Source organism: Dendropsophus ebraccatus, chromosome 2 (assembly GCF_027789765.1).
Source record: "Dendropsophus ebraccatus isolate aDenEbr1 chromosome 2, aDenEbr1.pat, whole genome shotgun sequence".
In the NCBI taxonomy this organism is placed as follows: domain Eukaryota; kingdom Metazoa; phylum Chordata; class Amphibia; order Anura; family Hylidae; genus Dendropsophus; species Dendropsophus ebraccatus.
Genome location: NC_091455.1, coordinates 198,411,166 through 198,432,705, shown reverse-complemented (window position 1 = coordinate 198,432,705; position 21,540 = coordinate 198,411,166). Strand labels below are relative to the sequence as shown.

The window sequence follows — 21,540 nt, the reverse complement described above, 5'->3', positions numbered from 1 at the left end:
GGAAGTGGTGTATTCTTTCCAGTCTGACACAGTGCTCTCTGCTGCCACCTCTGTCCATGTCAGGAACTGCCCAGAGCAACAACAAATGCCCATAGAAAACTTCTCTTGCTCTGGGCAGTTCCTGTCACAGACAGAGGTGGCAGCAGAGAGCACTGTGTCAGACTACACCACTTCCTGCAGCAGCTGATAATGACTGGATTACTTACTTTAATTACTGTATTACTTTCAGACACCAGGTGATTTAAAAAAGAAAATCGCCGAAGTAACCCTTTAATACAAGTGAATGGGTGATCTGGCCACATCCTTAACCAGACCAGATATCCTGTAACTAATTCTTAGTTCCACCATATACTATGCAGACTGGGCATCTTCTTAAGAAAAATGCCCAGAAGACCAGTTTTCCACATAATTTTGGGTTGACATCTCAAATGGGTTCCCCTGTGCTTATATTAAAGTGTATACAGAGGGACGGAATTCAATAAAAACAATTTGTGAGATCAAATAGAAATTGATCGGCTTATACCATTTTATGCCCTGAGGAAAAAAAACCAAACACTGTACACCAATAAGTCTCCAAGGTAACAGACTACGACATCAATAACAAGTCATATCGTGCAGTCACCAACTTTCATCTGACACTACTTTTTACTAACCTACTGAATGTATATGTCAGCAATCTACCCGGGGGGATATTGAGGGTCAGGTAAGGACTAGATGTGAGCGAACTTCCAGCATATGGCTGTATCCATGTTTTCCAGGACACCCTAGGGCTGCATCCAAATCCACTGCCTTATGCTCGAAGTTGGCTAAACTCTAGTAAGGACCTCCATACAAGCTAGACATGTAATGGCTAAAACACATAAATTTTGGCAGGACCGACCTACAATCTAATGTATGGATGTTGAGAAAGGAACAAGGATTGGGCATGTTGGATTTTATATGCCTGTCCTTTTTGTTCCCCGGGGAATAAGCTACCACCAGAGGAGTCTGGCAGCAGCTTATCCCCCTGTATTATGAATGCAGCAAGGCTCAGTCAAGCACACCTACACAGAGAAATTGAGAGATACAGCTGTTGGCTGGCGGGAAAACCACTCCCCAGTCACTGTATGGCTGAGCGGGCTATCTATATATCTATACATATTTATATAAGTATATACGAGTCAAATCATATACACTAAAACCATCCTGCAATAAGGACACAACCTCGGAGAGATCAAAGCTCAGAGGCAGCAGCTATGTTATCCCTATCACATGATTACTTTCTATATAAGCCGTCTTATTAGAATGCAGACGACTGTTTAACATTATAGTCACATTGGTAACCTCAACTCCTGCTATTCTGCTTCCCAGACATCTACTGGAGACTCTCCAAGACACGCTAGCTCTTATATATATATGACGCTCGCTTTAGTGATGTATTTGGAAGGAAAAGAAAATAAAGTTATTCAGTTTCTTTGAACTTAAATCACAATAAAAGCAGACATTGCGAACATGTGTTCATCTTTAAAGAGTGGATACATAGTGGATGGTGAGGGGTCTCCACTTTCATCCCCCCCCCCCTCCCCTCTAGGTCTGACCTGACCAAAGCTCTGGGCTTCATTTAGATGAGGGATCGGGGGGGGAACCACACTTAGGGTACTATTACACCAACAGATCTGATGACAGATTATCTGCCAGAGATTTGAAGCCAAACCCAGGAACGGACTATAAACAGAGAACAGGTCATAAAGGAAAGACTGGATTTCTCCTCTTTTTAAATCCACTCCTGGGTTTGGCTTCAAATCTTTGGCAGATAATCTGTCGTCAGATCTGTTGGTGTAATAGTACCCTAAGAGACAGCCCTAAGCTAATAATAATTGTGGTTTCTGTGCTTGCCTCTCATTCTAAGCATTACATACCAATCTGATGATCACTAGGGGTCAAGCAGAGACCCCCATATACACACACACACACCTTCCACTACAAGAGGCTGAGCCCTGGAACACCAGTCTATTCACTTCAATGGGTTTATGTTGCACTACAATACACAGCACTGAGTCGGAAAAAACGTGAAAGCTCCTTCACTTTCAGTAGCGTTCCCAATGGTGTGAATTTCTGCCAATTCTTATGTTTTCGTACCCTGAACAATGAAACCACATTTACAGGAAGTGGTGTATTCTTTCCAGTCTGACACAGTGCTCTCTGCTGCCACCTCTGTCCATGTCAGGAACTGTTCAGAGAAGGAGAGGTATTTCTTGGTTATTTGCTTCTGCTCTGGACAATTCCTGACATGGACAGAGGTGGCAGCGGAGAGCACTGTGTCAGACTGGAAAGAATACACCTGCAGGACATAAAGCAGCTAAAAAGTACTGGAAAGATTAAGATTTTTAAATAAAAGTAAATTATAAAATTTATATCTTTCTGCAACTGGAGTACCCCTTTAAAGGAATGCTTCCACTTTAGAACACAGAAGTATGGGAACAAGAGTCTCTTGTCACGCCACTCCATTCATTCTCTAAGGCAGCTGCCAGAGTACAGTGCTCAGCTGTCAGAGAATGAATGGAGCAGTGATCCTGTATGTACTTAGCTGTATATTCCTGAGATCACGGGATCCATGATCAAATAGTTATCCACTATCCACTGAGGATAGGCGACAACTCTAATGGAGGTTGTAGTTGTTGAAGATATACCTATCAGGAGTATGGCTACTAGAACGCCAGTACTGGCAATACAGGTTATAGGCAAAGGCCATCTGTTTCCTCATAGAAGGACGTGTAGTTCAGCTAGGCAGACTCACCTCCATTGTCTGTACGCTTTAACGCTCCATCTTTGTGAGGACACAATTCACATCTCTGGGGAAAGAAAACAGTTGAAAAAAAAGAAGAATTAGATATACAGCCATGTGACCTTCCTCCGTATCCAGCCGTATCTGCTACATTGTGATATACACGGCATCTGCCGCTTACTGACCTTGTGATACACAAAGGAAAAGTATCAACAAGAAAAACAAGGTCAGAGACTCTCTGAGGCCGGGCTTACATCTGCGCTGCAAAAAAAAACGACGGACGAAATAACACGAGGCGTGCGGCACTATTCTGCGCAATAAAATTCCTGGACACGGCTATGAGCTATTAGAGTCATGGGGGCTCATCGCCATGTGTAACCAGCACGCAGCAGATCCCACACAGCTGCTTCAATAACAGCAAAAAAAAAAAAAAAAACGTTAACACCTAGTATAATAGTAATACACGCTTATTTTATTTGGTTATTTATTTCCAATCAGAGGTTGAAGAACTTAGAATCGGGAATAAGCCCTCACCCTGAGCGATAACTGCAGCATGTAGAAGCCCCACAGACCAGACATGAATAAGCGATCACTCATTCAATGGCTGATCGCTGGGATCATGTAAAAGTAAAGGACCACACAAACAATCCGGCAATAGGTACCTCTATTGGAAGCCTCTGATGTAAGCCCCCGCACAGCCATATACTGGCCATATTCCCTCCCACCCCCTGCAAAAAAAACAAAAACTCATACGCTGCTCCATGTCCTTATGTATCTATAGGAACAGACAGCAGACTACCAGAGCTTTAAAGTGACTCTGTGCCCACAATCTGACCCCCCCAAACCACTTGTACCTTCAGATAGCTGCTTTTAATCCAAGATCTGTCCTGGGGTCTGTTCGGCAGGTGATGCAGTTATTGTCCTAAAAAACATCTTCAAAATTTGCAGCCCTGTGTCAAATTGGTGTAGCCTAGAGTGTCTGCGTCCTAGGATTGCACCACCCCTCCGTCCCTCCTCCCCACCCTCTTCACCATTAGGAATGCCACTGGCAGGATTTGCCCTATTCATCACCTGTAAGAACACTGCACATTTGCTGGATCATTAAGGCACATGTGCAGTGTTCACACAGATGATGAATAGAAGAAATCCTGCCTGGGCCTTTCTTAAGGTGAAGAGGGTGGGGAGAAGGGACGGAGGGGTGGTGCAATGCTAGGGCACAGACACTCTAGGCCATGCCAATTTGATACAGGGCTGCAAGTTTTAAAGTTGTTTTTTTAGGACAATAACTGCATCACCTGCCGAGCAGAGCCCAGGACAGATCTTGGATTAAAAGCAGCTATCCAAAGGTACAAATGTTTTGGGGATGGGGGGCAGATTGTTTTACCCTCTTTTAGATGGGTGCATAGGAGACTAAAGAGAAGTTCAGCACATGCACCAGTTGTTTTTATTTTCCTGCTGATGCATAAAAAAGTGTTTGGCACAATACTATATTAGGCAGTGTTCACACTAGACTGAATACAACCATAGAAAACTCTCAGGATTACAAAAATAGCACCACCCCTGTCCCCGGGTTGTGTGTGGTATTAAAATTCAGTTCCATTCACTTCAAAGAAACTGAGGTACAATACCACATCCAAACTGAGGGCACAAGGGGCACCATTTCTGGAAGAAAGTAACGCCAGCGCACAATGGGCTAGGTCTAATAGCTACATTCTTTAAGGGTGCCTTCAAACACACCAGATCCGCAGCAGATCCACAGCAGCTTTGATGCTAAGTTCACTTATGCAGATCAAATCTGCTACGGATCCGCAGCAGAAAATCAGCTGCAATATGGTGTATGTGAAGCTACCCTTAGGGCCCTATTCCACAGTAACGATAATCGTCCGGATTGGCCCCATTTGGTTTGGTGAAATAGAGAGAACGATCAGCCGATGATTGTGTCATCGGCTGATTGTTCATTTAAGGCCAGACCTAAAATCATCGCTCCCCCACCGCGCATCGCTACAGTTGAATAGCGGTGCGCGGCGGGCGACCAGTGATTTGACAAGCAGCAGCAGCATACATTACCTGTCCAGGCTTCTTCTCCGCGCTGTCTTCATCCCCGAGTCCCGCACGCTATATCTTCAGAATGGCCGGTCAGCTGACGGAGCGCTCAGCCAATCACAGGCCGGGACCGCCGCGGCCTGGGATTGGCTGAGTGTGGCCTGTCAGGTGACCGGCCATTCTGAAGATAGAGCACGCGGGACCCGGGGATGAAGACAGTGCGGAGAAGAAGCCTGGACAGGTAATGTATGATGCTGCAAGGACAACGATCAATTGCACGGCTCAACGATGATTGGGCCGTGGAATAGGCCCAGTAAACGAGCGGCGATCTAGCAGATCGCCGCTCGTTTACATAGTTGATCGGGCCCTCCTCGGCCCGTGGAATAGGACCCTTAGGGCCACATTGGATAGTCTATGAAACGACCAGCTCCTTATACAGTGCTCTATTCTGGGTCAAGATCTCACAGCCTATTGCCACCTTCATGTTTCCCCTATTAGATATTCTCTCTCCTGGAGACCATCAGATCCTGTCTCTACAATACTTCAGTTCGCCTCTATTAAAAGTCACAAAGACAGAACAATTTATGGTAAGTTGACATGAAATCAGGAGCCACAACTATTCCAATACAGTTGTAGCCAGGAAAACAGTAAAAACCAAAAAAAAAAAACCTCCAACCCCCGGGGATAAGGCCGGGGCACCAGGTATTAAAAAGGTCTTTGCATGAATATGGTGAACAGCCCGCGCCGCTATAATCAGGCTCCCCGGCATCGCCTCTCTCTCCATTGATTCTGAGCTTTCAAATAGGTTTTTACTACTGTCACAACACTGCTGGAGGCCAGACAATTGAAGCCGGGCCATAAAGCAGCATTATGTAATGGAGATTTCAGCAGGAAACATAAATGCATGACTACAAAATGAGATTTCCAAACAGGCATGAAATGTAGAAACAGGCCATTAATATTCACCAGGCCCCACAGAGCTGCTGGCGACTAGAGGCGTCTTCTCCCCACTAGCCTCTTATGTACGGGTCCCGGCCTCCGCACAGGGAAGACTAAGGGCCCTATTCCACTGGACGATTATCGTTCAGATTATCGTTAAATCGTTCGAATCTAAACGATAATCGTTCGGTTGAAATGCAGTTAACGATTAACGACCGAACGAGAAATCGTTGATCGCTTTATAAGACCTGGACCTATTTTTATCGTTGCTCGTTCGCAAATCGTTCGCGTTGAATAAGACATCGTTCGGTCGTTCGCAATAGATACGAATGCAATAGCGAATAAATAGCGAAGAAAAAACGATCGCAATTACGATCATAAGTAACGATTATCGTTCAATGGAAATGAGTGAACGTTTTCAGGTCTTTCGCAATAGTGGTCGTTTGCGATCGTTAATCGTTAATGATATGCAAACGATAATCGTCCAGTGGAATAGGGCCCTAAGGGTGGTATTACACGGAACGATAATCGGCCGAATTGGCCCGATTCGGCCGATTATCGCTCCGTGTAATAAATGCAACGATCAGCCGATGACAACGATCATCGGCTGATCGTTGATAAAGTTTAGAACCTATTTTCGTCGGGCGCCGACCGCGCACCGCTGCGTGTAATAGCGGTGCGTGGCCGACGACTAACGATATACATTACCCATCCACGTTCCAGGGCTGCTCCTGCCGTCCGCTTCTCCCTGCGTCCCGCGCGCGCTCTAGCGTCACAGAGGCCTGTCAGCTGATAGGCCGCTCAGCCAATCACAGGCCGCGGCGGTCCCGGCCTGTGATTGGCTGAGCGGCCTACCAGCTGACAGGCTGCTGTGACGCTAGAGAGCGCGCGGGACCCCCAGGAGAAGCGGACGCAGGAGCAGCCCTGGAACGTGGATGGGTAATGTATGCCAGTTTAGCAAGGGCTGCAAGGACATCGGTAACGATGTCCTTGCAGCTCTTGTCAAACGATTATCGGGCCGTGTAATAGGTCCAGTAAACGAGCAACGATCTAGCAGATCGCTGCTCGTTTACAGGTATTATCGGGCCCTGCTCGGCCCGTGTAATACCACCCTTAGCTAGGACACCGGCAGATTGTCACCTATGGTGCTAAAGCTACTGGGGCCAATCCAGCTAAAGCCTTTGTTTGCTATCAAACTGGTTCTGGAGGGGTATTCCAGATTATTGAAGAGTTAGCTAGCAGAATCCTGAATGTGTGACGACTAAGGATGAGCAAACCTCGAACCTGAACTCTCGGCATCTAATAACTGGTGACTGAAGAAGCTGGATGCAGCCCTAAGGCCATGTTCACACAACGTAAATTGTGTATTAGTCCAAAAGTTACGTGCACTGCAGTCAGAGTGAATCCTGGACAGAGTGTATACACATAGTATACACTCCGGCCGGGATCCCTAGCGGCCTGACCGGTGACTCGGGCCGTACTCTCCATTGTTGGCTATGGTGAATTGGGATGCAGGACCACACGGAAGCGCCCGCATTCCAATTCAGCACCGGCCGCAATGATCTTCACTGACACCGGCAGTCTGTGACCTGGAATGACCGGTGTTTCACGTAGTGTGAACCTGGCAAGGAAAACATGGATACTGCCATAGGCCATAGGCCTCTCTAGGGCTGCATCCAACTTCTTCAGCCAGCGGAAATCAAAAGCAGAGTTCAGGTTCAGACGATCCCAAGCGTGCTAGTTGTATGTTGTAGGTTTACTTGTGACAGCTTCTTTGTACCCATCACATGACTAGGACAACCTTTTACCCTCTGAAATAAAGTTATGCTTCACTCATACCTTTTTTGATTTTGGATTGAATCTTATAGTGTCACTTTCAGTTCATTTTTTTGCAGAAATCAACAGTCCAGGCGATTTTAAGAAACTTTGTTATTGGGTTTATTAGGCAAATATGCCATTATCTGCATTCAAAAAGACTTTTCCCACGTCCCCCCTCCCTCCTTTCTGTGATCCACTGCTCAGAATCAGGAAATCTCGACTGTTTTACATCAGTCGGGCCCTGTATAACCTATAGAGAGGGGAGGGAGAGGAGGGAGTTTAGTCGGCAGCAGAAAAGGATTACACAGCAGGACCTGTGTGAAAGCCGGTATTCAGAGGTCAGAGAGGTCAGTGCTGACTTCAGAGGAGATAGCCGGTAGCTGTAAATTAACTCTTTGTTGTCCTATTTTGGTGCCTCATCTCCCTCCACCCCTCTCCATAGAGAACAATGAAGACAGGGGGAAGAGCTTGAAACTGCTTTTCATGATGCATTTTTCGGCTAATAAACCCAATTACAAAGTTTCCTAAAATCGCCGTTCTCCGTGGAGGAGACGTTTTATTACTATGGCCAGGGAGGGGGTGTATAAAAATCGGCTCCATCGGGGGTGTATAAAAATCGGCCGACATGCAGCTGCTCCTGGTCACCCAGCCACTTCCTGGTCTCAGACTGGGCCTGAGATGTGACGTTTTAGGCCTGCTCAGCCATTCAGTGGCTGTAAAGGGGTCCCGCCTCTGCTAATGACTTGCTGAGCGGGCCCAGTCTGGGACCAGGAAGTGACCGGGGGACCAGGGACTGAAGCAGCTGGATATCGGCCTCAGCGCTGGAGCGGGGGAGGTAAGTAAACATTATCGTTTTTATCCACCACCTCCCCTCTAAAGTGGTACTGTCATTTACCTAAACCTTGTAATGTCAGAAGTGCAGACCACCACCAGTTAAAATGGCTAGTTATAGATGGGTGAAGCCCAGCGGCGCACTTCCTTCCCCTTCAGCTGCTCTTATATAGTCTATGAACTATCCTGCGGCCGTACAGGTTGTGGAGCGTGTAACTGTATGCTTCACCTACGTATAATTCGTACGCTCTAAATTTTTGACCTGTATGGACAACACATCAAAAGTTTACAAAAATGCCAGTAGTGTTCTTACACCTCAAAACCAGTGCATTTTACATGCTTTACCCCCACTAAACTGCACCAATTCCAATGAGAAAATCCCGGACAGTTTACAGGTAGTTTATTTTTATTGCTATAATTATACCGGCCATAAAAAGAAGCGTATGCTACTGCTTTTCAATCGTTTGACATCTGAAAAATGTCAGTTTTGTAGTGAGTTTTTGCACATAAAAGCTTCTAAACACTTGCACATTAGATAGGACACCGGGAAACAAGAAAGCAACAGAATTCAGGTGCATGATGCTGGCATGGTTGAAGCCAACTAACAAGGACAAGGTGCAAATTTAAAGGGGTACTCCAGCAGAAATGTTCTTCTTTCAAATCAACTGGTGTCAGAAAGTTATATAAATTTGTAATGTACGTCTATTTAAAAATCTCCAGTGTTCCAGAACTTATCAGCTGCTGTATGTCCTGCACGAAGTGGTATATTCTTTCCACCTCTGTGTCAGAAACTGTCCAGAGCAGTAGCAAATCCACACAGAAAACGTTTTTGAACAGTTCAAAGGTTTTCTATGGGGATTGGCTACTGCTCTGGACAGTTCCTGACATGGACAGAGGTGGCAGCAGAGAGCATAGTGTCAGACTGGAAATAATTCTGCACATCCTGCAGGACATACAGCAGCTGATAAGTACTGAAAGACTGCAGATTTTTAAATAGTAATTTACAAATCTATCCAATTTTCAGACACCAGTTGTTTGAAAGAGACAAAAAAATTGCCAGAGTACCTCTTTAACACACCAACTGAGTCACTGGGCCACCATGTGAACACAGCCTAAGGATGATATTACAGAGCTCAGATTTGCATGAGGAAAATCACCACTTATTTCAGTACCAGAGACATGGAAATCAAAATCTAGTTTAGAACAGACTGACTCCATGACCTAATGTAAGGTGGAGGTATTACATTACTTATCTACTGGAGAAAGGTTAGGGTCCCAGCCAACTCCCCCCCACACTCAGATCTAGACTTAGATCTAGGCTAGTTAAAAGGTGTCTTTCAGTCTTTGAATATTTACAGTCCATCCCACAGGTGCCAAACTCAGGCCCTCCAGCTGTTATAAAACTACAATTCCCATCGGGCTGTACTCGAGACATGATGGGAATTGTAGTTTTGTAACAGCTGCAGGCCTGAGTTTGACACCTGTGGTATCCTGACTCCAACCAATCAGCTGTATGAAGGAGTGACAGGTATATAGCAACTTAAATGTTCACAAGTGTTCTGTACCTGCTATAGGGTAATTTTTAGCAGTGACGTAAGGTACTGTCCAATTGAATGGGACAATGTGGTAATACCTAACAGTACAGTGACTGCGGGTATGAGCCCATGTAACCACTGAGAGGCTGCACAGCTGACTGTCAGGGAGTCGGACCCCCACTGACTCAACCATAGGCTTTCATTGTTTTTATAGCCTAGATAACCCCTGGATAAATGCTTCTTTGAGCTGCCCATAGACTTTTGTTACCCAAGGGCTATCACAGGGTGGACAAGATGGATTCTTCTAGTCTGCTCCTATTATTTCCTTCGGGAAAGGAGCACAGTAAGAGCTGTCTGGCATGGCTCATATCCTATGTGCCACTGAAATATGTCTGGGGGCATCAGGGCATCACGGCTAAAAGTAAATTTCTTCATAAAAGTTCTCTAGGTGCCCAGACTACTAAATCATAGAACATGGAAGCAAAGAAAGTCCAACTACAGTATATCTATGAGAGCGCCCACCGGGGAGGGCATTCCCCCTCTAGATGGGCAGCATCATCACAGGACAAGCGGATAAGATTTCGCAAATCTCATCCATGTGCTGCAAACATTTTCTAGGTGGTAATACATGCGCATACATATCAAAAGTTTGGATTAGTTGAGCTCTGGTTGCAAAGACCCCAATAAGCAGGGAAAAGCTCCCAGCTATGCGCTTCTCTCAGTCTCTTCTTTTCTGCAGGAGACAGGATCTATAGAAAGTCTATGGAGCAAGGACAGAGATGGGAAGAGAAGCTCTAAGCTGAGCGCTTCCCCTCCTGCTCCTTGAGGCGATCGGTGCGGGACTCTGCACCTCCAGTCGACAGATTAAAACTTTTTAACTTTTTTTTTTTTTATAATGTGTGACACTTTAAAGGGGCAGCTCTGCGTTTTAAAGAAATAAATATATTGCTGTGGACATAAAAATAGAAAAAAAGCTTGCCTACCCCCGATCCCCCACAGTTTATCTCCTTCTGATCTCAGTCTCTCATTTCTTCTGCTTTCAAAACAGGACCTGTCCTCTCAGCCAATCACTGTCCACCATGGTGTCCCATCTGGACCAGTGATTGCCCGAGCGGGCAGGTCCTGTCTCAGAATCAGGCAGTAGAGATGGGCACAGGAATGAAAAGAGCCAAACAGGAGCTGCAGGTACCAGGAGTAGGTTACTTTTTTTCTTTTTCCATGGTTATCCAGCGGTAAAAAAAATATGGCCACTTTCTTCTAGAGACAGCGCCACTCATGTCTCCAGCTTGGGCGGGGTTTTGCTGCTCAGTTCCATTGAAGTGAATGGAGCTTAATTGCAAACCGCACCTGACCTGGAGACAAGAGTCATGTTGTCTCTGAAAGAAAGTGGCCATATTTTTGCAGCACTGGATAACCCCTTTAAGCTATATAATATTCTTTAAAAAGATCAGAACAACTCTTGAAGTGTACCCGTCATGAATTACGCAGGCCCGATCAGTGTTAAATCCATTCTGCCGCTGGAAGTGCGGGTATCCACGAATAGGACCACACCAGGTTGGTACTATGTGCAAGCCCCATTCTGATCCAATTGGGCTCGTGCATGGAACTAACCCGGACTGCTCCTACTCATGGATATCAGAATTTCAGGCGGCAAAATAGATTTCATGCTGATTGGGTCAACTTACATCATGATAAACACGCTTAAAATGCGAATTCCAAAAGGGCATAGGTTCTATCCAACCCATGTGAACACAGCCTTAGTATTTCACCATACAGCTAATCCAGCAGTGTCCATAGGCATACATTAACTCATTCAGTAAAACAGATGACTGATGCCCCTGACCAGACAGGCAGAAATACTAGTGCATGATCACAGATTTTTTTCTGTAACATCAAGAAGATTAGCACGACGCCAGATAAGAGTCTGCCTTTCCTTTTTTTTAAATGATAAGGAATCTTAACAAATCTGAACATGAAGTTTGCATCAGATACATAGACTGACTCACCACTCTGGCCGCCCTCTCCTGGGATTCGCATTTTCTACAAAACCAGGGTCCGGTCGGTACTTGCACTATGCCGTAACAAGCTGTTGAAGAAAACAGAAAGAAAGTTACTGATAGATTACGTTACGTTACCGATATAAGACACCTGCGGGGCACTAGAGTGCTGAATGAGACCTACCAGCAGCCTCTGCGAAGTTACTGACCCAGTGCCCACAACCCAGAATAACCAGACACTTTCATATAGAGTTCAGGCCGGATCTAGGACACAAGGGAAGGGGGGAAAGCCTTCCTTGTCACCCTGGAAGTACTAGACAAGCTGAGCAGAAAGCCCAGCAGCTGTATCCAGAGCTTCCCCCACTATAAAGGACAAACAGAGTGCTGCTGTGTGTAAGGAAAGGAGGAGTCCGGAGACCTCGCACCTCCCTGTCATTCCTCTTCCTACATTCAACTCACACCAGGCCCAGCACATAGCAAAACAAAGCAGCTGTCTCCGTGCCAGAAGGCAGCATAATCTCTGACTGGTGCAGTCAGGTAATGCGAGTGGGGGAGGGACGTCTGCCGGGGAAGAGCCGCCAGCAAAGGAATCCCTTAACCCTTCTCCTGGCTCCTCACACTACAGGAGATAACAATGGTAGGGGATAGAGAACTGTTCACACAGGGAGCAGTTCTGCACTACAAATGGGTCCAACTCAACATGCTCTGACCTGTGGCACTCTAGCGGCTGCAAAAGAACAACAACCATCATGCATCCACAACAACAACAACCATCATGCAGCCACAACAACAACCATCATGCATCCACAACAACCATCACGCATCCACAACAACCATCACGCATCCACAACAACCATCACGCATCCACAACAACCATCACGCATCCACAACAACCATCACGCATCAACAACAACAACCATCATGCAGCCACAACTACCATCACGCATCAACAACAACAACCATCTTGCAGCCACAACAACAACCATCATGCATCCACAACAACCATCATGTATCCACAACAACAACCATTATGCAGCCACAACTACCATCACGCATCAACAACAACCATCTTGCAGCCACAACAACCATCATGCATCCACAACAACAACCATCATGCATCCACAACAACAACCATCATGTATCCACAACAACAACAACCATTATGCAGCCACAACTACCATCACGCATCAACAACAACAACAACAACAACAACCATCTTGCATCCACAACAACAACCATCATGCATCCACAACAACAACCATCATGCATCCACAACAACAACCACGCATCCACAACAACAACCACGCATCCACAACAACCACGCATCCACAACAACAACAACCATCATGCAGCCACAACAACAACCATCATGCAGCCACAACAACAACCATTATGCATCCACAACAACAACCATCACGCATCCACAACTACATCACGCATCCACAACAACAATAACAACAACCATCATGCATCCACAACAACTACCATCACGAATCCACAACAACAACAACAACAACCATCATGCATCCACAACAACAACAACAACCATCATGCATCCACAACAACCATCACGCATCCACAACAACCATCATGCAGCCACAACTACCATCACGCATCCACAACAACCATCATGCAGCCACAACTACCATCACGCATCAACAACAACAACCATCTTGCAGCCACAACAACAACCATCACGCATCCACAACAACAACCATCATGCATCCACAACAACAACCATCATGCAGCCACAACAACAACCATCATGCAGCCACAACAACAACCATCATGCAGCCACAACAACAACCATCATGCATCCACAACTACTACCATCATGCATCCACAACTAACATCATGCAAGGTGGGAGTAGTAGTTTTGCTACTGCTATAGAGCCACAGGTTGGGAAACACTATGGATAGGAGACAAGTATTGGGCTACATTTATACATGTTTCATAACTTTTCAGGACTGTATGTTATGTCTGCAATTTGCAAAAAAAAAATGCACCCATTATGAGTCTGTATTTTTTGTAGATCCATAAAAGTGGAATGATGACACCGATCTGTATTTTTTTGCAGACATTACAGAAGGAACATCTATAAAGTTCGCAAAAAATACAGATCCGGTAGACTTCTATGGATGTGTCTGTGCCACGATTATGGTCAGCACTAGGGCGGAATTCTTGCTGCATCGGTTACGGCCCTAAAGAAATCATTGTGTCCTAAATTCATCTGTAATTGTGAATCCGCTATTACAGACAAACTTACCAAATGTGCGACTGTAGCCTGAGGCCTTATTCACAAGTTCAGTATTTTTTCAGAACCATATATATACGTCCGCAATTTGCAAAAAATATGTCTAGATCGGATCCTCAAAATATATCAAGTCTATTAAAAGTGATCCATATTTTTGCAGATATTATAGATGTTTATACTGTAAAAATTATGGATCCGACCAGTACTAGGACAGTAAGGGCTCTATTACACGGAACTATTATCGTTCGAAAAATCGTTAGATTGTTCGGATTTGAACAATAATCCTTAAGTTGAATAGCAGACGATTAAACGACCAACAAGAAATCGTTAGTCATTTAATAGCATTTGGACTTATTTTTATCGTTGATGGTTCGCAAATCATTCGCATGGAATAAGACGTCGTTCTGTCGTTCATAGTAGCGACGACAAGACGACCGCAAGAACGATCATAAGTAACGATCATTGTGTAATTGGGCAAACGATTTCAGGTTGTTTGCCACAGCGGTCGTTTGAGATTGTTTATCATTAATCGTTGAAAAATCGCTTTGTGTAATAGTACCCTAGCAGCATGGATTGCGGAACTGTAAAACTACGGACAGCGTGAACAGCACAATAGAAATTAACATACCCTGAATTTGTCTGGATAAGTTTACGGAAAGTGTGAATAAGGTATCTAAGGGCAATGCAACAAAATCCTTTACCTCTAAAATACAGGTTACCCTCCCCTCTAATTCTCAGGCATCAGGTGACTGTGTACAGAAAGGACTGGTTTCACTTTAACACTTTTACAGCTCCCAAGAACACAGGGGTGAGAAAAGAAGAAAAGGTAAGACCCCCACCGCCGCCTCCTCCCCCTCCAGTCATCTGCATCTGTTCACTACAGGGGGGGAGAATTGTTCCTAGATATACAAGATATGCGTCCTGGCCACCAGTCACCCCTGGGGCTAAACCAGTAGGGATAAACCAGGAGCCCCAGACCGTCCTGGATCTCAGAGACCCTCCCAGACAGCAGTGAGAAAGCATGCTTACACCAGGAGACAATGGAGGAGGAACACTGGGGGCACAGTAGGGGGTCAACAATCTTTAGCACCTAGTCCTTCCTATCTCCAGAAGTTGTAAAGTCTCCATACACTTTATTCAAAACTCAATGACCCTGGTAGCAGAATAGGAGGACTGCAAGGGTGCATAACCGGAAAGCTTCCAGATGTCCATCATTCCTAGATACCCTTTGGCTGTCCAGGCATGATGGGAATTGTAGTTTTTTTTAACAGCTGAAGGGCTGCAAGTTGTGCACCCCTGGTCTAAAATGTATAGGGGTCTCCTGATCCTTCCAAAGACAGGTTGTCAGGGGGAGGCGTGGGCACATCTGGCAGCAGATCACCTCTTCTCTCACCATTAACATATGAATGTCAAATATGGATGAGCGTTTACATGTACGGCAAGGTCAGCAGGAGAGGTGGGACGTCATGTCCTAAGTCCCCTCTCTAGACCATGAAACGCCCGGGGATCAAAGCGGTGGACAGCGGACCCCTGCACTTCAGCTGGGGAGGTAAGTGCACATAGTTTTCTTCACCCACCTTCTCCCCAACAGTTTTGAAAAAAGAAAAAAGTCTGTGCCTGGAATGCTCCATAAAGGGGTTATCCAGTGCTACAAAAACATGGCCACTTTCTTTCAGAGACAGCCTCACTCTTGTCTCCAGTTCAGGTGCGGTTTGCAATTAAGCTCCATTCACTTCAATGTAACTAAGCAGCAAAACCCCACCCAAGTTGGAGAAAAGAGTGGTGCTGTCTCTGGAAGAAAGTGGCCATATTTTTGTAGCGCTGGATAACCCCTTTAAGGGTGGGTTTACACATAACGGATCCGCAGTGTATTTCATGCTGCAAATTTGCAGCGAAATCGCAGCAGGATGACATGTAAGAGTCAGCCCCCTAAACCTGGTGCATACATTACCAGGTCCGTGCTCCGGCTTGCTTGGGGGACTCCCACGCTCACCCAATCAGTTCCCTGCCCACCGTGCTTCCTATAGACCTCACTGGAGTGTGGCTACTATCCCAATGCACTGTACTGAGAGAGTCACCACACTCCTGTTCTTTACAGCTCTCCAGCTTTTGAAAAGCTACAATTCCCATCATGCCTGGAAAGCCAGAGTGTTAGCTTTTGCTGTCCAGGCATGATGGGAATTGTAGTTTTGCAGCAGCTGGAGGGGTTGCGACTTTGACACCCCTGTCCTAACCGCATCTATCATAACTTTATGGTTTTTAAAGTGACATTTCAGCCGCGGGGTCATTTTTCATAAACCACCAAGGGATGAACTCTGAGGTCAGGGTGACAGATGCTAATGTAACTTCACACCGCCGCACCCTCCCACGGGACACAGGTGAGTGGTAAACCTAATGCCAGCCATTGTAATAGAAGCCATTAGTGGTTTTCACCCGGTATCAGCTAATAGAATGAGAAACCAAGTAAATCAGAAATTCACACAGGACGCGAACTCAAGAACTTCCCGGTACTTTTCCCACTTAAGTGATATTTCCAATACGTGACACATTGATAGAGAGTGCGGAGAGTCATTCATTCTGGCCGCCGTGGGCAGTAATGATGTGTTTTATGCTTCCAGCCGGCAGGGACGCGTGCCCAAGGAGCCGGAAGCCAGGGTGTGAATGGCCGCAGATCTGCCGCTCGACCCTGAAGCCATTAGCACAAGTCAATGGCACCTATGGTCTGACACAATTCGCCTTTTCTTGTAGCTAAGCAATAAGAACCATAGACAACAACCCAGAACTTTATTAGCTACCAGACTCATAGGATTTGTCCCGACAAAGACAAAGGAAAGGCTTGTTCAGCAGACAAGTATCCTGCCCGGTTCCTCTATAAACCAGCTAAGCATATGTTTATTACAATAGGGGTAGCGGCTAAGGGAGGGATGGGGAACCTGCAGCTCTCCAGCTGTTGCAAAACTACAATTCCCATCATGCTTGGACAGCCAATGGCTGTATACTCCTTGTGTACACTGAGTTTTTTTTCATGCGGATTCCAAGACAGAAATCAAAATCTGCGACTGGTAAACCTGTAGGGCCGTATTACACGGCCTGATGCGCAATGTATGTGAGTGCTAACCCGCTAGATCTGTGCTCGATTACCAAGCCTGTTACACAACTGGATGATTGTGCAGTCCTTGCAATAAGGTTACAAACACACTGAGCGTATCCACAGCGAATTGCTTGCTGCAAATTTGCAAACTCGCAGCGGGATGCACAGTATGTCTGCAGCTCGCCCCGTTAACCCCCCATCGCCAGAGCGTATACATCACCTTCTCCATGCTCCGGCTTGCTTCGGGGGTTGGCCAACCAGTGCGCTGCTCCGCCGCAGCGCATTGATTGGCTGAGCGGGATGTGAGGACGCCAGGAGCCCCGAAGAAAGCCGGAGCGGGGAGTAGGTGATGCATACACTCCAGCCGGCCAGGGGTTAACAGGTCGGGCTGCTGACATATGCACAGCGGGATGTGCATTCGCATCGAGAAAATCCGCTGCGGATACGCCCAGTGTGTTTGTACCCTAAAGGGGTATTCTGGTATACAGAAAATAACAAACTTGTTGCTTACCTGTCCAGGCTCCCTGGGGGCCCTCCTGGCTTGTTTCTGGGGCCCCCACAGCCACCTGTGATTTTGCAGCCTGTGACTGGCTAAGTGACCTGTCAATGCAGAGAAGGGTTCGGAAGTCTCAGAGGCGGCTGTGGGGGGACGCAGAAACAAGCCAGGAGGACAGCGGGAGAGCCTTGACAGGTAAGCATTTGTTATTCTCCATATACCTTTATTCAGCCGTCAGCAGCGCATTACTATTGCATAGAGCAATGTTTGGCCAGTAGCCGATGACTTTTAAACCTAGAAAGAGAGCGATCAGTCAATAAATGGTTGCTCAGCTGATGGTTGGCTTTAGTACACGGAGCCATATCTGACTTAATTCTGCAGATAATCGCCCTGTGTCATAGGGCCTTAACCCCTTCACGTCAGCCATCTGTATATATACGTTCCTTTTGCACATGCCCCGTGCAGTAGGAATGTACATATACGTTCCAGCTTTGACGGGGCTTTGTGATGAGAACGGGATCGCTGCAGGGACAGCGATCCCGCTCTCATCTGTGTACAGCACCGGAGATAATGAGGATCAGCTGCGATTCCGCAGCTGACCCCCATTAACCCCTTAGTGACCGCCGAAACGGCGGTCACTAATGGGCCGATGCCGCCGCTGTATTTCATCTCCCCCCACCGTGAATCCACGGTGGGGGGAGATGAAATATGTAAAAATCAGACCCCAGATCAGCCCCCTAGTGCCCCAGTCACTAACCCCCCCCCCCCCTCCCGCGGCGGCCATCGGATCCAAGATGGCCGCCGCGATCACTGTGAACAGACTAATGTCTGTTCACAGTGATCAAAAAAGAAAAATGAATGAAAGCCCCATGCTCTCCGCCACCGGAGGTAGCGGAGAGCATGGGGCAGTCATCGGGACCCCCCCTGTGGGGTCCCGGTACAAGTGATCAGCGGTATATACTATATACCGCTGATCGCTTGTGCCATGTGCCGCCGGCACTTTTTATCCCCTGTCACCATGAATGATTGGTGACAGGGGATAAAAAGTGATGTCGCCCCACCCCCCAAGTCGCCCCCCACCCCCCCTGTCACCCCCGTCCCCCAGTCACCCCCCCCCTTCCCCATATACTCACCGGATCCACGGAGCTCCTTCCTCCTCGGCGTCCTGGCTGGTTATGAAGTGCTCATGCACTCCACAACCAGCCAAGCTCTGAAAATTTAAAGTGACAGAGACCAATTTGGTCTCTGTCACTGAACTATGATTACTGTGATAGAAAATATCACAGTAATCATAGTAATACAGTGAAAATGAATGTATAAAGTACAAAAAGTGACAAACATACAAAAAAATAAAACACACACTTTTTATTATAGTAATAATTGTAGTTTACTCCCAAATTACCCCTAACCCCCCCCCCCAGATTACCCGTAACCACCGCAGGTTGCCCGTAACCACCCCAGGTTGTCCGTAATCACGTCAGATTACCCGTAACCACCGCACGTTGCCCGTAACCACCGCACGTTGCCCGTAACCACCGCACGTTGCCCGTAACCACCGCACGTTGCCCGTAACCACCGCACGTTGCCAGTGACCCCCTCCAGATTGTCCGTAATCACCCCAGATTGCCTGTAACCACCCCAAATTACATGTAACCACCCCAGATTAGCTATAAGCACTTCACTCTATCCGTAACAATTCTAGATTGTCTGTAACCCCTCCAGGTTGCCCCTAACCACCGCAGGTTGGGCATAACCACCCCAGATTGCCCGTAATCATGCCAGATTACATGTAACCCCCCAGATTGCACGCAACCACCGCAGGTTGCCTCTGACCACCGCACGTCGCCTATGACCACCGCACGTCGCCTATGACCACCGCACGTCGCCTATGACCACCGCACGTCGCCTATGACCACCGCACCTTGCCTATGACCACCGCACGTCGCCTATGACCACCGCACGTCGCCTATGACCACCGCACCTTGCATCTGACCACCGCACCTTGCCTCTGAACACTGCACCTTGCCTCTAACCACCCCAAATTGCCAGTGACCCCCTCCAGATTGCCCGTAACCACGCCAGATTACAGGTACCCACCTCAGATTACCTATTAGCACTTCAGTTTATCCGTAACCACAGCAGGTTGCCTGTAACCACCCCAGATTGTCCGCAACCACCCCAGATTGTCCGTAACCACAGCAGGTTGCCTGTAACCATACCAGATTGTCTGTAACCACAGTAGGTTGTCCGTATTCACCCCACGTTGCCCATAACCACCCCAGGTTGCCTCTAACCACCCCAGGTTGCCTCTAACCACCCCAGGTTGCCTCTAACCACCCCAGGTTGCCTCTAACCACCCCAGGTTGCCTCTAACCACCCCAGGTTGCCTCTAACCACCCCAGGTTGCCTCTAACCACCCCAGGTTGCCTCTAACCACACCAGGTTGCCTCTAACCACACCAGGTTGCCTCTAACCACACCAGGTTGCCTCTAACCACACCAGGTTGCCGTAACCACAGCAGGTTGCCTGTGACCACCCCATGTTGACCGTATCCACCCCAGATTATCCGTAACCACCCCAGATTGCCCGTAACCACCTCAGACTGCCCGTAACCACCTCAGACTGCCCGTAACCACCTCAGACTGCCCGTAACCACCTCAGACTGCCCGTAACCACCTCAGACTGCCCGTAACCACCTCAGACTGCCCGTAACCACCTCAGACTGCCCGTAACCACCTCAGACTGCCCGTAACCACCTCAGACTGCCCGTAACCACCTCAGACTGCCCGTAACCACCTCAGACTGCCCGTAACCACCTCAGACTGCCCGTAACCACCTCAGACTGCCCGTAACCACCTCAGACTGCCCGTAACCACCTCAGACTGCCCGTAACCACCTCAGACTGCCCGTAACCACCTCAGACTGCCCGTAACCACCTCAGACTGCCCGTAACCACCTCAGACTGCCCGTAACCACCTCCAGATTACCCGTAACCACCTCCAGATTACCCGTAACCACCTCAGATTGCCCGTAACCACCCCAGACTGCCCGTAACCACCTCAGACTGCCCGTAACCACCTCAGACTGCCCGTAACCACCTCAGACTGCCCGTAACCACCTCAGACTGCCCGTAACCACCTCAGACTGCCAGTAACCACCTCAGACTGCCAGTAACCACCTCTAGATTACCCGGAACCACCCCAGACTGTCCGTAACCACCCCACATTACCTGTAATCTAATTTTTTTTATTGTATTTTAGTAACTGCGCTATTCTAATAACTGTTACTAGCTGCGGTTTTGCTCCAGCAAATTGGCGCTCCTTCCCTTCTGAGCCCGGCTGTGTGCCCATACAGTGGTTTATGCCCACATATGGGGTACCGTTGTACTCAGGAGAACCTGCGTTACAGATTTTGGGGTAGATTTTTTCTCCTGTTCCTTGTGAAATTTAGAAATTTCAAACTAAACCAACATATTATTGGAAAAATTCAAGTTTTTCATTTTTACTGGCCAATTTTGAATACTTTCCTCTAATACCTGTGGGGCCAAAATGCTCATCCTACCCCAAGATGAATTCTTTGAGGGGTGTACTTTCCGAAATGGAGTGACTTTTGGGGGGATTCTATTCTGTAGACATTACAGGGGCGCTGCAAACGGACCTGGTGCTCAGAAACTTCTTCAGAAAAATCTGCAGAGAAAATGCTAATTGGCGCTCCTTCCCTTCTGAGCCCGGCTGTGTGCCCATACAGTGGTTTATGCCCACATATGGGGTA

The 21,540-nt window shown here is 47.2% G+C and overlaps 1 protein-coding gene across 8 annotated transcripts in view; it reads right to left on the bottom strand.

Annotated features, from left to right (window-relative positions):
* MLLT10 (MLLT10 histone lysine methyltransferase DOT1L cofactor) overlaps nucleotides 1-21,540 on the bottom strand; it is a 145,032-nt gene that overhangs the window by 112,396 nt on the left and 11,096 nt on the right. For 5 of the 8 annotated variants that reach the window (XM_069959044.1, XM_069959045.1, XM_069959046.1 and 2 more), the window contains 2 exons: nucleotides 11,937-12,016; nucleotides 2,777-2,831 (listed from right to left, as the gene is read on the bottom strand). In XM_069959044.1, coding sequence (XP_069815145.1) covers nucleotides 2,777-2,831; nucleotides 11,937-12,016 — 135 coding nt within the window. Of the gene's footprint in view, nucleotides 1-2,776; nucleotides 2,848-11,936; nucleotides 12,017-12,111; nucleotides 12,282-21,540 lie in introns of those variants that run through there. The other 3 variants (XM_069959050.1, XM_069959049.1, XM_069959051.1) reach the window with 3 other exon arrangements.